This window comes from Chiloscyllium plagiosum, unplaced genomic scaffold, assembly GCF_037043375.1.
Source record: "Chiloscyllium plagiosum isolate Xiang-an unplaced genomic scaffold, Cpla_swu_hap1 HiC_scaffold_40, whole genome shotgun sequence".
NCBI lineage: Eukaryota > Metazoa > Chordata > Chondrichthyes > Orectolobiformes > Hemiscylliidae > Chiloscyllium > Chiloscyllium plagiosum.
In genome coordinates this window covers 5,729,443-5,745,574 of record NW_028270178.1, presented here as the reverse complement: position 1 = coordinate 5,745,574, position 16,132 = coordinate 5,729,443, and the positions used below count along the sequence as shown (strand labels likewise).

At 49.4% G+C, this 16,132-nt stretch overlaps 1 protein-coding gene across 1 annotated transcript in view; it reads left to right on the top strand.

Moving 5' to 3' along the window:
* The first annotated feature begins 5,084 nt into the window (after positions 1-5,084).
* The window catches only part of LOC148138296 (plasma protease C1 inhibitor-like), a 161,726-nt gene continuing 150,678 nt past the window's right edge, over positions 5,085-16,132 (top strand). Inside the window, exon 1 of the mRNA XM_087981618.1 lies at positions 5,085-5,193. Within this exon, the coding sequence (XP_087837744.1) occupies positions 5,134-5,193 (60 nt within the window). The 5' untranslated portion in view covers positions 5,085-5,133. The remainder of the gene's footprint in view (positions 5,194-16,132) is intronic.

Genomic DNA, 16,132 nt, shown 5'->3' with positions numbered 1-16,132 from the left:
GCACTATAATTTCGGAATGTAATCCCCTTACCCCCCCCCACACACACACAGGGTGAAGTATAGGTGAAGGAAAGCTGGGAGGCAGTTTGATGGTTAGTATTGGTGGGTTGCTGACACGACTCTCGTGATTCCTGTCAGAACATTGCTTCTCAGTCATTTTCCTTTGGATGTTTCTACTGGTTTGCAAGAGGCGCAGGGTGGCTGATCCATTTATATAAGGTCTCTGACTGTTAAGTTAGAGCAACTGCTGAAGGAAGGATTAATGAATCATAGAATTCCCTGCAGTGTGGAAACAGGCCCTTCGGCCCTACAGGTCCACACCGACCCTCCAAAGAGTAACCCACCCAGACTCATTTCCCCACCCTATTTTCCAATGTTTACCCCTGACTTATACAGCTAACCTACACATCCCAGAACACTGTGGGACAATTTAGCACGGCCAATCCACCCTAACCTACACATCCCTGAACACTATGGGACAATTTAGCACGGCCAATCCACCCTAACCTGCACATCCCTGAACACTGTGGGACAATTTAGCACGGCCAATCCATCCTAACCTTGACATCCCTGAACACTATGGGACAATTTAGCACGTCCAATCCACCCTAACCTGCACATCCCTGAACACTATGGGACAATTTAGCATGGCCAATCCACCGTAACTTACACATCCCTGAACACTATGGGACAATTTAGCACGGTCAATCCACCCTAACCTACACATCCCTGAACACTGTGGGACAGTTTAGCACGGCCAATCCACCCTAACCTCTACACATCCCTGAACACTATGGGACAATTTAGCACGGCCAATCCACCCTAACCTGCACATCCCTGAACACTATGGGACAATTTAGCACATCCAATCCACCCTAACCTACACATCCCTGAACACTATGGGACAATTTAGCATGGCCAATCCACCCTAACCTACACATCTCTGAACACTATGGGTAATTTAGCACGGCCAATCCACCCTAACCTCTACACATCCCTGAACACTATGGGACAATTTAGCACGGCCAATCCACCCTAACCTACACATCCCTGAACACTACGGGACAATTTAGCACGGCCAATCCACCCTAACCTGCACATCCCTGAACACTATGGGACAATTTAGCACAGCCAATCCACCCTAACCTGCACATCCCTGAACACTATGGGACAATTTAGCACAGCCAATCCACCCTAACCTGCACATCCCTGAACACTATGGGACAATTTAGCACGGCCAATCCACCCTAACCTGCACATCTCTGGACTGTGGGAGGAAAGCGGAGCACCCGGAGGAAACTCACGCAGACCCGGGGAGAATGTGCAAACTCCACACACAGTCACCCCCGAGGCTGGGATTGAACCTGGGGCCTTGACACTGTGAGGCAGTAACGCTAACCACTGTGCTGCTCCCTTTAAAATGGGTTGTGAAGCCAACGCAGAGAATGCTGGGGTCACTTCAGGCAGCACCTGTGGGGTAAGAGAAATCAAGTTAATTTTCAGGGTCGGCCGTGACCACTTCAGGCCTTGCTTTTGTTGAATTGGGGTTTGACTGCAGAGAACAGAGAGACCGCTTCTGCGCTGACCGAGATCAAAACGCTTGTGATCCATCTTAATCCTGGACCCAAACCTGTTTGAGAACTGATGGCATGGAGATTGGCAGGAGAAAAGGCTTTTGCTATTGAAGTTGGCTACCCGTCTGTAGACCAGTGGACGTCTCCCAGCAGGTTACAGATGGGTCCTTCACACCAGTGCGGAAAACCATTAAGCCAGGCCGTGTTCCTTCCACACTTGGATCCTCAGTTTCAGAGCATAGCATTCCAAAAGACACACCCTTCACAAGGATAGGTTCATGTGCAGGTTGGGTATCACATTGTAAATCGTTCCATGGAGGGATTCTGTAACCCAGCTCCAACCCCTACACCCCCTCCCTATCTCTGTAACCACCCTCTGGCCCCTACACCCCCTGCCTATCTCTGTAACCCCCCTCTGGCCCCTACACCCCCTCCCTATCTCTGTGACCCCCCTCTGGCCCCTACACCCCCTCCCTATCTCTGTAACCACCCTCTGGCCCCTACACCCCCCTCCCTATCTCTGTAACCACCCTCTGGCCCCTACACCCCCTGCCTATCTCTGTAACCACCCTCTGGCCCCTACACCCCCTCCCTATCTCTGTGACCCCCCTCTGGCCCCTACACCCCCTCCCTATCTCTGTAACCACCCTCTGGCCCCTACACCCCCCTCCCTATCTCTGTGACCCCCCTCTGGCCCCTACACCCCCTGCCTATCTCTGTAACCCCCCTCTGGCCCCTACACCCCCTGCCTATCTCTGTAACCCCCCTCTGGCCCCTACACCCCCTCCCTATCTCTGTAACCCCCTCCAGCCCCGACATCCCCTCCCTACTCTGTAACCCCCTCCAGCCCCTACATCCCCTCCCTACTCTGTAACCCCCCCTCCAGCCCCTACACCCCCTCCCTATCTCTGTAACCCACCTCTGGCCCCTACACCACCTCCATATCTCTGTAACCCACCTACACCCCCTCCCTATCTGTGTAACACCCCTCCAGCACCTACACCCCCTCCCTATCTCTGTAAACCCCTCCAGCCCCTATAACCCCTCCCTATCTGTGTAACCCCCTCCAGGCCCTACACCCCTTCCCTATCTCTGTAAACTCCTCCAGTCCGTACACACCTCCCTATCTCTGTAACCCCCTCCAGTCCCTAAGCCCCCTCCCTATCTCTGTAACCCTCTCCATCCCCTACACTCCCTCCCTATTTCTGTAACCCCCCTACACCCCCTCCATATCTCTTAAACCCGCCTTCAGGGATGTGTAGGTTAGGGTGGATTGGCCGTGCTAAATTGTCCCACAGTGTTCAGGGATGTGCAGGTTAGGGGGGATTGGCCGTGCTAAATTGTCCCATAGTGTTCAGGGATGTGCAGGTTAGGGGGGATTGGCCGTGCTAAATTGTCCCATAGTGTTCAGGGTTGTGTAGGTTAGGGTGGATTGGCCGTGCTATATTGTCCCATAGTGTTCAGGGATGTGTAGGTTCGATGCATTGGTCAGGGCTGAATACAGGGTTAGGTGAATGGGACTGGGTGGGTTAGTCTTCAGGACTTGTTGGGCTGAATGGCCTGTTTCCACACTGTAGGGATTCGATGGTGTAAGGGACCTTGTTCCACAGCTAACTGTGAATGACACTGGGTGAATGTTTTGTACGAAAAGGAGAAGTTGGGAAAGACGCAGTTACAGTGTGGTAATCCTGGCCAGTCCGCTTTGGCAATGTCACCGCGGCAACTGTTCCAATCTCCTTCACTTGCAGTTTGTGGTTGACAGAAAATATGCCACAAGGCTAAGAGAAGGGGGCTGAATGGCCTCCTGTTCCTGTGGGACAGGCTGGGGAAGTGGGGGCTGAATGGCCTCCTGTTCCTGTGGGACAGGCTGGGGAAGTGGGGGCTGAATGGCCTCCTGTTCCTGTGGGACAGGCTGGGGAAGAGGATTGAATGGCCTACTGTTCCTGTGGGACAGGCTGGGGAAGGGGGGGCTGAACAGCCTCCTGTTCCTGTGGGACAGGCTGGGGAAGAGGGTTGAATGGCCTACTGTTCCTGTGGGACAGGCTGGGGAAGGGGGGGCTGAACAGCCTCCTGTTCCTGTGGGACAAGCTGGGGAAGAGGGCTGAATGGCCTCCTGTTCCTGTGGGACAGGCTGGGGAAGTGGGGGCTGAATGGCCTCCTGTTCCTGTGGGACAGGCTGGGGAAGAGGGTTGAATGGCCTACTGTTCCTGTGGGACAGGCTGGGGAAGGGGGGGCTGAACAGCCTCCTGTTCCTGTGGGACAAGCTGGGGAAGAGGGCTGAATGGCCTCCTGTTCCTGTGGGACAGGCTGGGGGAAGGGGGGCTGAGCAGCCTCCTGTTCCTGTGGGACAAGCTGGGGAAGAGGGCTGAATGGCCTCCTGTTCCTGTGGGACAGGCTGGGGAAGGGGGGGCTGAACAGCCTCCTGTTCCTGTGGGACAGGCTGGGGAAGAGGGCTGAATGGCCTCCTGTTCCTGTGGGACAGGCTGGGGAAGGGGGCGGCTGAATGGCCTCTTCCAGTATAATATTCATGGTAATATTGAGGAAGTATTATACTTTCGCTAGTTCCATAAAGCAGGGGGAGACACTGTCAGGGGGATGTAGAGGGAGCTCTACACTGTATCTAACCCCGTGCTGTCCCTGATCCTGGGAGTGCTGGGTGCTGACACTGGGTATAAAGTGGGAGGGGGGACACACTGTCAGGGGGATGTAGAGGGAGCTCTACACTGTATCTAACCCCGTGCTGTCCCTGTCCCTGGGAGCGCTGGGTGCTGACACTGGGTATAAAGTGGGAGGGGGACACACTGTCAGGGGGATGTAGAGGAAGCTCTACACTGTATCTAACACCCCCCCCCCCCCCCCCCCCCCTCCGTGCTGTCCCTGTCCCTGAGAGTGCTGGATGCTGACACTGGGTATAAAGTGGGAGGGGGGACACACTGTCAGGGGGATGTAGAGGGAGCTCGACACTGTATCTAACCCCCCCGTGCTGTCCCTGTCCCTGGGAGCGCTGGATGCTGACACTGGGTATAAAGTGGGAGGGGGACACACTGTCAGGGGGATGTAGAGGGAGCTCTACACTGTATCTAACCCCCCCCCCCCCCGGTGCTGTCCCTGTCCCTGGGAGCGCTGGATGCTGACACTGGGTATAAAATGGGAGGGGGACACACTGTCAGGGGGATGTAGAGGGAGCTCTACACTGTATCTAACCCTGTGCTGTCCCTGTCCCTGGGAGCGCTGGGTGCTGACACTGGGTATAAAGTGGGAGGGGGACACACTGTCAGGGGTATGTAGAGGGAGCTCTACACTGTATCTAACCCCGTCCTGTCCCTGTCCCTGGGAGCGCTGGATGCTGACACTGTGTATAAAGTGGGAGGGGGGACACACTGTCAGGGGGATGTAGAGGGAGCTCTACACTGTATCTAACCCTGTGCTGTCCCTGTCCCTGGGAGCGCTGGGTGCTGACTCTGCGTATAAATTGCACTGTAACGCCTGTTCTGTTTTTTCCTGCCGGTTGTACAGAGTTGTTGTCCAGAGTGAAGACGCTGTGGAACATTGAGCAGTGATGATGACGTCTCTGGGAGTTCCCCGTGTGCTGACAGCTGCTTGTTTCCTGTCTCTTGTGGTACAGAACTCACCCCCACCCCTTGGAATTCCCCAACCTCTGTGGAGTGGGCTGGGTTTAAAATGAGGGGGTGGACTGAGGAGCAAAAGATACCCACCGGATTGGCAATTATGTATCTGTGTGTGTGTGTTTCTGTGTGTCTGTGCGTGCATGTGTGTATGTTTGTGTGTGCATGTGTGTGTGAATGTTTGTGTTTGTGTGTGCATGTGTGTGTGTGTGTATGAATGTTTGCATGTGCATGTTTGTGTGTGTGTGTGTGTGTATGCATGTGTCTCTGAGTGTGTGTGTATGTGTCTGTGCGTGCATGCGTCTGTGCGTGTATGTGTACGCTTGTGTGTGCATGTGTGTGTGAATGTTTGTGTTTGTGTGTGCATGTGTGTGTGTGTGTGTATGAATGTTTGCGTGTGCATATGTGTGTTTGCATGTGCATGTGTTTGTGTGTGCATGTGTGTTTGTGTGTGCGTGTGTCTGTGTGTGTGTCTGTGTGTGCACGTGTCTGTGTGTGTGTTGGTGTGTGCATGAATGTTTGTGTGTGCATGTGTGTTTGTGTATGCATGTGTGTGTGTGTTTGTGTGTGCAGGTGTCTGTGTTTGTGTGTTCGTGTGTGTTTGTGTGTGCATGTGTCTGTGTTTGTGTGTGCATGTGTGTGTGCATGTGTCTGTGTGTGCATGTATCTGTATGTGTGTGCATGTATCTGTATGTGTGCATGTGTCTGTGTGTGTGCATGTGTCTGTGTGTGTGTTTGTGTGTGCATGTGTCTGTGTGTGCATGTGTGTGTGCATGTATCTGTATGTGTGTGCATGTGTCTGTGTGTGCGCATGTGTCTGTGTGTGTGTTTGTGTGTGCATGTGTCTGTGTGACTGAGTGTTTGTGTGTGTGTGTGTCTGTGACTGTGTGTGTGTGTCTGTGTGTGTGTCTGTGTGTATGTTTGTGTGTGTGTCTGTGTGTGTGTTTGTGTGTGTGTGTTTGTGTGTGTGTCTGTGTGTGTGTTTGTGTGTGTGTGTTTGTGTGTGCGTGTGTCTGTGTGACTGTGAGTGTTTGTGTGTGTGTGTCTGTTTGTGTGTGTGTGTGTGTGTGTTTGTGTGTGTGTCTGTGTATGTTAGTGTGTGCGTGTGTCTGTGTGTATGACTGCGTGTGCATGTGTTTGTGTGTGCGTGTGTCTGTGTGTGTATGAATGTTTGCATGTGCATGTGTGTGTTTGCATGTGCGTGTTTGTGTGTGCATGTGTGTTTGTGTGTGCACGTGTCTGTGTGTTTGTGTGTGCAAGTGTCTGCTTGTGTGAGTGCGTGTGTGTGCATGTGTTTGTGCGTGTGTGTTTGTGTGTGCATGTGTCTGGCTGTGTGTGTTTGTGTGTGCATGTGTCTGTGTGTGTGTGTCTGTGTGTGCACGTGTCTGTGTGTTGGTGTGTGCATGAATGTTTGTGTGTGCATGTGTGTTTGTGTATGCATGTGTGTGTTTGTGTGTGCAGGTGTCTGTGTTTGTGTGTTCGTGTGTGTGTGTGCATCTGTCTGTGTGTGTGAATGTTTGTGTGTTTGTGTCTGTGTGTTTGTGAATGTTTGTGTGTGTTTGTATGTGCATGTGTCTGTGTTTGCGTGTGCATGTGTGTGTGTTTGTGTGTGTGTTTGTGTGCATGTGTCTGTGTATGTGTTTGTGTGTGCGTGTGTCTGTGTGTATGAATGTTTGCGTGTGCATGTGTTTGTGTTTGCATGTGTGTATTGTGTGTGTTTGTGTTTATGAATGTTTGCGTGTGCATATGTGTGTGTTTCCGTGTGCATGTGTCTGTGTGTATGAATGATTGTGTGTGCATGTGTCTGCATGTTTGTGAATGTTTGTGTTTTCATGTCTGTGTGTATGAATGTTTTGTGTGCATGTGTGTGTTTGTGTGTGCATGTGTGTGTATTTGTGTGTGCATGTGTCTGTGTGTTTGTGTCTGCGTGTGTGTGTGTTTGTGTGTGCATGTGTGTGTGTTTGTGTGTGCATGTGTCTGTGTGTATGAATGTTTGCGTGTGCATGTGTCTGTGTGTATGAATGTTTGTGTGTGCATGTGTCTGCATGTTTGTGAATGTTTGTGTTTTCATGTCTGTGTGTATGAATGTTTTGTGTGCATGTGTGTGTTTGTGTGTGCATGTGTGTGTATTTGTGTGTGCGTACGTGTGTGTGTTTGTGTCTGCGTGTGTGTGTGTTTGTGTGTGCATGTGTGTGTGTTTGTGTGTGCATGTGTCTGTGTGTATGAATGTTTGCGTGTGCATGTGTCTGTGTGTATGAATGTTTGTGTGTGCATGTGTCTGCATGTTTGTGAATGTTTGTGTTTTCATGTCTGTGTGTATGAATGTTTTGTGTGCATGTGTGTGTTTGTGTGTGCATGTGTGTGTATTTGTGTGTGCGTACGTGTGTGTGTTTGTGTCTGCGTGTGTGTGTGTTTGTGTGTGCATGTGTGTGTGTTTGTGTGTGCATGTGTCTGTGTGTGTGTTTGCGTGTGCATGTGTCTGTGTGTGTGTTTGCGTGTGCATGTGTCTGTGTGCATGGTCTTTGTGTCTTTTTGTGTGTGCATGTGTCTGTGTGTATGAATGTTTGTGTGTGCATGTGTGTGTGTTTGTGTGTGCATGTGTCTGTGTGTGTGTTTGTGTGTGCATGTGTCTGTGTGTGTGTGCATGTGTCTGTGTGTGTGTGTGTGTGTGCATGTGTCTGTGTGTGTGTTTGTGTGTGTATGTGCCTGTGTGAGTGTTTGTGTGTGTATGTGCCTGTGTGAGTGTTTGTGTGTGCATGTGTCTGTGTGTGTGTGTGTGTGTGCATGTGTCTGTGTGTGTGTGTGTGTGTGCATGTGTCTGTGTGTGTGTGTGTGTGTGCATGTGTCTGTGTGTGTGTGTGTGCATGTGCCTGTGTGTGTGTTTGTGTGTGTATGTGCCTGTGTGAGTGTTTGTGTGTGCATGTGTCTGTGTGTGTGTGTGTGTGTGCATGTGTCTGTGTGTGTGTGTGTGTGTGCATGTGTCTGTGTGTGTGTGTGTGTGTGCATGTGCCTGTGTGTGTGTTTGTGTGTGTATGTGCCTGTGTGAGTGTTTGTGTGTGCATGTGTCTGTGTGTGTGTTTGTGTGTGTATGTGCCTGTGTGAGTGTTTGTGTGTGCATGTGTCTGTGTGTGTGTTTGTGTGTGAAAGTGCCTGTGTGAGTGTTTGTGTGTGCATGTGTCTGTGTGTGTGTGTGTGTGTGCATGTGTCTGTGTGTGTGTGTGTGTGCATGTGTCTGTGTGTGTGTGTGTGTGCATGTGTCTGTGTGTGTGTGTGTGTGTGCATGTGTCTGTGTGTGTGTTTGTGTGTGCGTGTGTCTGTGTGTGTGTGTGTGTGTGCATGTGCCTGTGTGTGTGTTTGTGTGTGTATGTGCCTGTGTGAGTGTTTGTGTGTGCATGTGTCTGTGTGTGTGTTTGCGTGTGCATGTGTCTGTGTGTGTGTTTGTGTGTGCACGTGTCTGCTTGTGTGAGTGCGTGTGTGTGCATGTGTTTGTGCGTGTTTGTTTGTGTGTGCATGTGTCTGGCTGTGTGTGTTTGTGTGTGCATGTGTCTGTGTGTGTGTGTCTGTGTGTGCACGTGTCTGTGTGTGTGTTGGTGTGTGCATGAATGTTTGTGTGTGCATGTGTGTTTGTGTATGCATGTGTGTGTGTGTGCAGGTGTCTGTGTTTGTGTGTTCGTGTGTGTGTGTGCATCTGTCTGTGTGTGTGAATGTTTGTGTGTGTTTGTATGTGCATGTGTCTGTGTTTGCGTGTGCATGTGTGTGTGCATGTGTCTGTGTGTGTGCATGTGTCTGTGTGTGCATGTGTCTGTGTGTGTGTTTGTGTGCATGTGTGTGTGTGTGCTTGTGTGTGTGTGTGCATGGTCTTTGTGTCTTTTTGTGTGTGCATGTGTGTGTGTTTGCGTGTGCATGTGTGTGTGTTTGCATGTGCATGTGTGTGTTTGCGTGTGCATGTGTGTGTTTGTGTGTGCATGTGTTTGTGTGTGCACGTGTGTTTGTATGTGCATGTGTCTGTGTGTGTTTGCATGTGCATATGTGTGTGTGTGCATGTGTCTGTGTGTATGAATGTGTGTGCATGTCTGTGTTTGTGTGTGCACATCTGTGTTTGTGTGTGCATGTCTGTGGTGTGTGTGTGTGTGAGTGTTTGTGTGTGTGTGTGTGTTTGTGTGTGTATGAGTGTTTGTGTGTGTGTGTCTGTGTGACTGTGAGTGTTTGTGTGTGTGTGTTTGTGTGTGTGTGTTTGTGTGTGTGTGTGTTTGTGTGTGCGTGTGTCTGTGTGACTGTGAGTGCCTGTGTGTGTGTGTTTGTGTGTGTGTCTGTGTGACTGTTTGTGTGTGTGTGTCTGTGTGTGTGTCTGTGTGTGTGTTTGTGTGTGTCTGTGTGTGCGTGTGTCTGTGTGTGTATGAATGTTTGCGTGTGCATGTGTTTGTGTGTGCATGCGTGTATTGTGTGTGTTTGTGTTTATGAATGTTTGCGTGTGCGTATGTGTGTGTTTGCGTGTGCATGTGTCTGTGTGTATGAATGTTTGTGTGTTCATGTGTCTGCATGTTTGTGAATGTTTGTGTTTGTGTGTGTGTGTGCATGTGTCTGTATGTGTGAATGTTTGTGTGTTTGTGTCTGCGTGTTTGTGAATGTTTGTGTGTGCATGTGTCTGTGTGTGTGAATGTTTGTGTGTGTTTGTGGGTGCATGTGTCTGTGTTTGCGTGTGCATGTGTGTGTGCATGTGTCTGTGTGTGTGCATGTGTCTGTGTGTGCATGTGTCTGTGTGTGTGTTTGTGTGTGCATGTGTCTGTGTGTATGAATGTTTGTGTGTTCATGTGTGTTTGTGTATGCATGTGTCTGTGTGTGTGTGTGCATGTGTCTCTGTGTGTGTGTGTGCATGTGTCTGTGTGTGTGCGTGTGCATGTCTGTGTGTGTGTGCATGTATCTGTGTGTGTGTGTGCATGTGTCTGTGTGTGTGTGTGTGCATGTGTCTGTGTGTGTGTGCGTGTGCATGTGTCTGTGTGTGTGTGCATGTGCCTCTGTGTGTGTGTGCATGTGTCTGTGTGTGTGTTTGCGTGTGCATGTGTCTGTGTGTGCTTGTGTGCATGTGTCTGTGTGTGTGTTTGCGTGTGCATGTGTCTGTGTGTGCTTGTGTGCATGTGTCTGTGTGTGTGTTTGCGTGTGCATGTGTGTGTGTGCATGGTCTTTGTGTCTTTTTGTGTGTGCATGTGTCTGTGTGTATGAATGTTTGCATATGCATGTGTCAGTGTGTGTATGAATGTTTGCGTGTGCACGTGTGTGTGTTTGCGTGTACATGTGTGTTTGTGTGTGCATGTGTGTATTTGCATGTGCATGTGTGTGTTTGCATGTGCATATGTGTGTGTTTGCGTGTGCATGTGTGTGTGTTCGGGTGTGCATGTGTCTGTGTATGAATGTGTGTGCATGTCTGTGTTTGTGTGTGCACATCTGTGTTTGTGTGTTCATGTCTGTTTGTGTGTGTGTGTGTTTGTGTGTGTGTGTGTTTGTGTGTGTGTGTGTTTGTGTGTGTGTGTGTTTGTGTGACCGTGAGTGTTTGTGTGTGTGTGTGTGTGTGTTTGTGTGTGTGTGTGTTTGAGTGTGTTTGTGTGTGTGAGTGTTTGCGTGTGTTTGTGTGTGTGTGTGTGAGTGTTTGCGTGTGTTTGTGTGTGTGTGTTTGTGTGACCATGAGTGTTTGTGTGTGTTTGTGTGTGTGTGTTTGTGTGACCGTGAGTGTTTGTGTGTGTTTGTGTGTGTGTGTTTGTGTGCGTGTCTGTGTGACTGTGAGTGTTTGTGTGTATGTGTCTGAGTGTTTGTGTGTGTGTCAGTGTGACTGTTTGTGAGTGTTTGTGTGTGTGTGTGTGTGTCTGTGTATGTGTTTGTGTGTGCGTGTGTCTGTGTGTATGAATGTTTGCGTGTGCATGTGTTTGTGTTTGCATGTGTGTATTGTGTGTGTTTGTGTTTATGAATGTTTGCGTGTGCATATGTGTGTGTTTCCGTGTGCATGTGTCTGTGTGTATGAATGATTGTGTGTGCATGTGTCTGCATGTTTGTGAATGTTTGTGTTTTCATGTTTGTGTGTATGAATGTTTTGTGTGCATGTGTGTGTTTGTGTGTGCATGTGTGTGTATTTGTGTGTGCGTACGTGTGTGTGTTTGTGTCTGTGTGTGTGTGTTTGTGTGTGCGTGTGTGTGTTTGTGTGTGCATGTGTCTGTGTGTATGAATGTTTGCGTGTGCATGTGTCTGTGTGTATGAATGATTGTGTGTGCATGTGTCTGCATGTTTGTGAATGTTTGTGTTTTCATGTCTGTGTGTATGAATGTTTTGTGTGCATGTGTGTGTTTGTGTGTGCATGTGTGTGTATTTGTGTGTGCGTACGTGTGTGTGTTTGTGTCTGCGTGTGTGTGTTTGTGTGTGCGTGTGTGTGTTTGTGTGTGCATGTGTCTGTGTGTATGTGTGCATGTGTGTGTTTGTGTGTGCATGTGCATGTCTGTGTTTGTGTGTGTATGTCTGTGTTTGTGTGTGCAAGTGTGTGTGTGTGTGTGTGTTTGTGTGTGTGTGAGACTGTGAGTGTTTGTGTGTATGTGTGTTTGTGAGCATGTGAGTGTTTGTGTGTGTGTTTGTGTGTGTGTGTTTGTGTGTGTTTGTGTGTGCATGTGCCTGTGTGTGTGTTTGTGTGCATGTGTCTGTGTGAGTGTGTGTGTGTGCATGTGACTGTGTGTGTGTGTTTGTGTGTGCACGTGTCTGTGTGTGTGTGCATGTGTCTGTATGTGTGTTTGTGTGTGCATGTGTCTGTGTGTTTGTGTGTGCATGTGTCTGTGTGTGTGCATGTGTCTGTGTGTGTGTTTGTGTGTGCACGTGTGTGTGCATGTATCTGTGTGAGTGTTTGTGTGTGCATGTGTCTGTGTGTGTGTGCATGTGTTTGTGTGTGCACATGTCTGTGTGTGTGTTTGTGTGTGCATGTGTCTGTATGAGTGTTTGTGTGTGCATGTGTCTGTGTGTGTGTGCATGTGTCTATGTGTGTGTGTGTGCATGTGTCTGTGTGTGTGTGTGCATGTGTCTGTGTGTGCATGTGTCTGTGTGTGTGTGTGCATGTGTCTGTGTGAGTGTTTGTGTGTGCATGTGTCTGTGTGAGTGTGTGTGTGTGCATGTGTCTGTGTGTGTGTGCAGGTGTCTGTGTGAGTGTCTGTGTGTGCATGTGTCTGTGTGAGTGTTTGTGTGTGCATGTGTCTGTGTGTGTGTGCATGTGTCTGTGTGTGTGTTTGTGTGTGCATGTGTCTGTGTGTGTTTGTGTGTGCATGTGTCTGTGAGGTGTTTGTGTGTGCGTGTGTCTGTGTGTGTGCGTGTGTCTGTGAGTGTTTGTGTGTGCACGTGTCTGTGTGTGTGTTTGTGTGTGCGTGTGTCTGTGTGTGCGTGTGTCTGTGTGTGTTTGTGTGTGCATGTGTCTTGTGTGTGTTTGTGTGTGCACGTGTCTGTGTGTGTTTGTGTGTGCACGTGTCTGTGTGTGTGTTTGTGTGTGCATGTGTCTGTGTGAGTGTTTGTGTGTGCATATGTGTGTGTGAGTGTTTGTGTGTGCATGTGTCTGTGTGAGTGTTTGTGTGTGCATGTGTCTGTGTGAGTGTGTGTGTGTGCATGTGTCTGTGTGTGTGCATGTGTCTGTGTGAGTGTTTGTGTGTGCATGTGTCTGTGTGAGTGTTTGTGTGTGCAGGTGTCTGTGTGAGTGTTTGTGTGTGCAGGTGTCTGTGTGTGTGTTTGTGTGTGCATGTGTCTGTGTGAGTGTTTGTGTGTGCATGTGTCTGTGTGTGTGTTTGTGTGTGCGTGTGTCTGTGTTTGTGTGTGCACGTGTCTGTGTGTGTTTGTGTGTGCATGTGTATGTGTGTGTGTTTGTGTGTGCACGTGTCTGTGTGTGTGTTTGTGTGTGCACGTGTCTGTGTGTGTGTTTGTGTGTGCACGTGTCTGTGTGAGTGTTTGTGTGTGCATGTGTCTGTGTGTGTGTGTGTGTGCATGTGTCTGTGTGAGTGTTTGTGTGTGCATGTGTCTGTGTGAGTGTGTGTGTGTGCATGTGTCTGTGTGTGTGCATGTGTCTGTGTGAGTGTTTGTGTGTGCATGTGTCTGTGTGAGTGTTTGTGTGTGCATGTGTCTGTGTGAGTGTGTGTGTGTGTGCATGTGTCTGTGTGTGTGCATGTGTCTGTGTGAGTGTTTGTGTGTGCAGGTGTCTGTGTGTGTGTTTGTGTGTGCATGTGTCTGTGTGAGTGTTTGTGTGTGCATGTGTCTGTGTGAGTGTTTGTGTGTGCATGTGTCTGTGTGAGTGTTTGTGTGTGCATGTGTCTGTGTGTGTGTGTGTGCGCATGTGTCTGTGTGTGTGTGTGTGCGTGTCTGTGTGTGTGTGCATGTGTCTGTGTGTGTGTTTGTGTGTGCATTTTCTGTGTGTGTGTGCATGTGTCTGTGTGTGTGTTTGAGTGTGCGCACGTGTCTAGGAGTGTGTTTGTGTGTGCATGTGTCTGTGTGAGTGTTTGTGTGTGTGCATGTGTCTGTGTGTGTGTGTGTGCATGTGTCTGTGTGTGTGTTTGTGTGTGCACGTGCCTGTGTGTGTGTTTGTGTGTGCAGGTGTCTGTGTGTGTGTTTGTGTGTGCAGGTGTCTGTGTGAGTGTTTGTGTGTGCATGTGTCTGTGTGAGTGTTTGTGTGAGTGTTTGTGTGTGCATGTGTCTGTGTGAGTGTATGTGTGTGCATGTGTCTGTGTGAGTGTTTGTGTGTGCATGTGTCTGTGTGAGTGTTTGTTTGTGCATGTGTCTGTGTGTGTGTGTGCACGTGTCTGTGTGTGTGTGTGTGTGCATGTGTCTGTGTATGTGTGTGCACGTGTCTGTGTGTGTGTGCATGTGTCTGTGTGTTTGTGTGTGCATCTGTCTGTGTGTGTGTGTGCATGTGTCTGTGTGTGTGTGCATGTGACTGTGTGTGTTTGTGTGTGCATGTGCCTGTGTGAGTTTGTGTGCAGGTGTCTGTGTGTGTGTGTGTGCATGTGTCTGTGTGAGTGTTTGTGTGTGCATGTGTCTGTGTGAGTGTTTGTGTGTGCATGTGTCTGTGTGTGTGCATGTGTCTGTGTGTGTGTTTGTGTGTGCATTGGTCTGTGTGTGTGTGTGCATGTGTCTGTGTGTGTGTTTGTGTGTGCGCACGTGTCTGTGTGTGTTTGTGTCTGCATGTGTCTGTGTGTGTTAGTGTGTGCATGTGTCTGTGTGTGTGTGCATGTGTCTGTGTGTGTGTTTGTGTGTGCATTGGTCTGTGTGTGTGTGTGCATGTGTCTGTGTGTGTGTTTGTGTGTGCGCACGTGTCTGTGTGTGTTTGTGTCTGCACGTGTCTGTGTGTGTGTTTGTGTGTGCATGTGTCTGTGTGTGTGTGCATGTGTCTCTGAGTGTTTGTGTGTGCATGTGTCTGTGTGAGTGTTTGTGTGTGCATGTGTCTGTGTGTGTGTGCGTGTCTGTGCGTGTGTGTGTGCATGTGTCTGTGTGTGTGTGTGCATGTGTCTGTGTGTGTGTTTGTGTGTGCGCACGTGTCTGTGTGTGTGTTTGTGTGTGCGCACGTGTCTGTGTGTGTGTTTGTGTGTGCATCTGTCTGTGTGTGTGTGCATGTGTCTGTGTGTGTGTGCATGTGACTGTGTGTGTGTTTGTGTGTGCATGTGTCTGTGTGTGTGTTTGTGTGGGCACGTGTCTGTGTGTGTGTTTGTGTGTGCATGTGTCTGTGTGAGTGTTTGTGTGTGCATGTGTGTGTGTGAGTGTTTGTGTGTGCATGTGTGTGTGTGAGTGTTTGTGTGTGCATGTGTCTGTGTGAGTGTGTGTGTGTGCATGTGTCTGTGTGTGTGCATGTGTCTGTGTGAGTGTTTGTGTGTGCATGTGTCTGTGTGAGTGTTTGTGTGTGCATGTGTGTGTGTGAGTGTTTGTGTGTGCATGTGTCTGTGTGAGTGTTTGTGTGTGCATGTGTCTGTGTGAGTGTTTGTGTGGGCATGTGTCTGTGTGAGTGTTTGTGTGTGCATGTGTCTGTGTGAGTGTTTGTGTGTGCATGTGTCTGTGTGTGTGTGTGTGTGCGCATGTGTCTGTGTGTGTGTGTGTGTGTGTGCGTGTCTATGTGTGTGTGCATGTGTCTGTGTGTGTGTGTGCATGTGTCTGTGTGTGTGTTTGTGTGTGCATTGGTCTGTGTGTGTGTGCATGTGTCTGTGTGTGTGTTTGAGTGTGCGCACGTGTCTAGGAGTGTGTTTGTGTGTGCATGTGTCTGTGTGAGTGTTTGTGTGTGCATGAGTCTGTGTGTGTGTTTGTGTGTGCACGTGTCTGTGTGTGTGATTGTGTGTGCATGTGTCTGTGTGAGTGTTTGTGTGAGTGTTTGTGTGTGCACGTGTCTGTGTGTGTGTGTTTGTGTGTGCATGTGTCTGTGTGAGTGTTTGTGTGAGTGTTTGTGTGTGCATCTGTCTGTGTGTGTGTGCATGTGTCTGTGTGTGTGTGCATGTGTCTGTGTGAGTGTTTGTGTGAGTGTTTGTGTGTGCATGTGTCTGTGTGTGTGTGTTTGTGTGTGCATGTGTCTGTGTGTGTTTGTGTGTGCATCTGTCTGTGTGTGTGTGCATGTGTCTGTTTGTGTGTGCACGTGCCTGTGTGTGTGTTTGTGTGTGCACGTGTCTGTGTGTGTTTGTGTGTGCATGTGTCTGTGTGTGTGTTTGTGTGTGCGCGTGTGTCTGTGTGTGTGTTTATGTGTGCATGTGTCTGTCTGTGTGTTTGTGTGTGCATGTGTCTGTGTGTGTGTGTGCATGTGTGTGTGTGTGTGTGTGCATGTGTCTGTGTGTGTGTGCGTGTGTCTATGTGTGTGTGCATGTGTCTGTGTGTGCATGTGTCTGTGAGTGTGTGTGTGTGCATGTATCTGTGTGTGTGTGCACGTGCCTGTGTGAATGTTTGTGTGTGCAT